Source organism: Silene latifolia, chromosome 6 (genome assembly GCF_048544455.1).
Source record: "Silene latifolia isolate original U9 population chromosome 6, ASM4854445v1, whole genome shotgun sequence".
Lineage (NCBI taxonomy): Eukaryota > Viridiplantae > Streptophyta > Magnoliopsida > Caryophyllales > Caryophyllaceae > Silene > Silene latifolia.
Window position 1 is genome coordinate 139,378,300 of NC_133531.1, and position 2,327 is coordinate 139,380,626.

Consider the following 2,327-nt stretch of genomic DNA (forward strand, 5'->3'; position numbering starts at 1 on the left):
GAAATTATTAAATAAATAAACTCGAACTAACTTCAATAAACTCGAACTAACTTTAAATAAACTTATTAATGATTATTAAAATTAACGTATCGAATTATGATGAAATTAATTAATTAGCTAAGCATATATATATATAAATAGTTAAATGATGTAATTAAATTCAAAATAGCAATTAAAAGAATTTTATCCAACTTAATAAAATACGGGGTGTTACACAAGCAACCAACGTTAGTACTCAAAGCCTTTCTTCCTAGAAGCATAAAATTTCCAAGGAACGCAAATTACCTAGTGCTATCTCATGGTGTTCCAGGGCAACATCTGGATTCTGGAAGCCACAACTTGCATTGCTTGGTATTTAAAACGACTCAACTTGTAACGAGAAAAAACAAAAAAAATAAAAACAAAAGAGTAAAAAAAAACCTAGCTAAAAGCATATATTACCCCCACCCCCTTTTTTTTGTTATTTTTTTTTGTAAAAAGAAAAGAGAATTTTGCTTCACGGACTGTTGAAAGGTCCTCTGTACACTAAAGTTTCAGCACTTTGTCAGACAAAGTACTATTTCAGATGACGGATGTTCCAAGGTTTGTGCAGGATCTGACCTTGCATCGTCATCAACCTGTATGCCCCATTCCCAACGATGCTTTCGACATGATACGGTCCCTCCCATTTGTAAGCGAACTTGCCTGCCTTATGATTCTTGGTGTTTTCAAACACTCTTCTGAGGACTAGGTCTCCTACTGTGAGGGTCCTTATGTTGACATTCTTGTTATATGTTCTGGCTACAGATTGCTTGAATGATATCATTCGTATGTAAGCACTTTCCCTTAATTTGTCAATGGTGTCCAGGTTTCTGGTCATCTCGATCTGATTCTGCTCTGCTGTCTGGCACCCATACCTATGCGTAGGTACTAGAACTTCTGACGGAATCACGGCTTCTACGCCAAATACTAAGCTAAATGGTGTTTGTCCTCTCTCTATCTTAGGCGTCGTTCTATCCGACCATAGTACAAGTGGTAGCTCGTCTGCCCATTTACCCCCAAGTTCTTCCAGCCGCATTCTGAGGTTTTCCACAATGATCTTGCTGCTGGATTCTGCTTGTCCGTTCATTTGTGGGTATCGGGGAGCAGACTTTGTTAACGTTATGTTCCATCACGAACAGAACCATTCAGTATTATCAGATATGAACTGGGACCCATTATCGCATATGATTTCAGACGGTATCCCAAATCTGCTTATGATGTTTCCTTTTATGAAAGAGATCACATGGGATTCCTTAACTTCTGTCATTGCCTCAGCTTCAATCCATTTTGAGAAATAATATGTCATAGCAAGCATGTACACTCGGTTTCCTGGTGCCCTAGGCAGCTTTCCCACTATGTCCATCCTCCACATCGTGAACGACCATAAGGATATGATCAGATGTAACGGTTCTGCTGGATGATGTATTGCTGGAGCTACTTTTTGACATGAATCGCAATGTTTAACATGGTTCACTGCATCTGCTCTCATGGTAGGCCAGAAGTACCGCTGTCTTAGAGCCTTGTTGGATAGGCTTCTGCCCCCAGCATGATTGCCACACTCACCGTCGTGTATATCCTGTAGTACTGTGTTGGCCTCATCTTTACTCAAACACCTGAGATAGGGTCCTTCCAAGGATCTCCTAAAGAGTACGCTATCGATCAACACAAATCTGGAAGCCTTGATCCTGAAACTTTGTGCTTATTTCTTGTCCTCTGGGAGTTTCTAATCCTTCAGCCATTCCACATAAGGCTTTATCCAATCAGGATCCACTTGTTGACTCTCATTTGACACAAAGATTCCAGCTCCGTTCACGTGTTGCACGCGAGCTGTTCCTTCTCGCTGATTCTGCTCCAGCTCTTGTTGTATGGCTGGAACCAGCACGTGGGTAATGGGTATACTAGACAGTTCTGTGGGCTTGAAGGTGGCTCTAAATATGGTCAGGGCGTCTGCCTCCACGTTCTGATCCCTTAGGATCTGAGTGATTTTAAAACTTCGGAACTTCAGCTTTTGCTCAGTGGCTACACTTAGATAGGCTATCATCTTCGAATCACGAGCTATGTATTTATTGTTCACGTGGTTAACCACAAGCAACGAGTCGCTATATACTCTCAGATTTTTAACCTTAAGTCCTTGCGCCATCTGCATCCCAAGTATCAGTGCCTCATATTCTGCTTCGTTGTTGGTGGCCTTGAACTCGCACCTGACGGCTTGTACCATCATATCTCCTTTTGGGGATCTGAGGACCAGGCCTACACCAGCTCCCCTAGCATTTGAAGCCCCGTCCATGAATAGGACCCAGGTCCCA

At 41.8% G+C, this 2,327-nt stretch overlaps 1 protein-coding gene across 1 annotated transcript; it reads right to left on the reverse strand.

Annotated features, from left to right (window-relative positions):
- Window positions 1–1,150: 1,150 nt before the first annotated feature.
- Window positions 1,151–1,510, reverse strand: LOC141588811 (uncharacterized). The gene has a single exon (XM_074410235.1). It carries the CDS (start codon window positions 1,508–1,510, stop codon window positions 1,151–1,153), a length of 360 nt encoding a protein of 119 aa, XP_074266336.1.
- Between the last annotated feature and the right edge of the window lie 817 nt (window positions 1,511–2,327).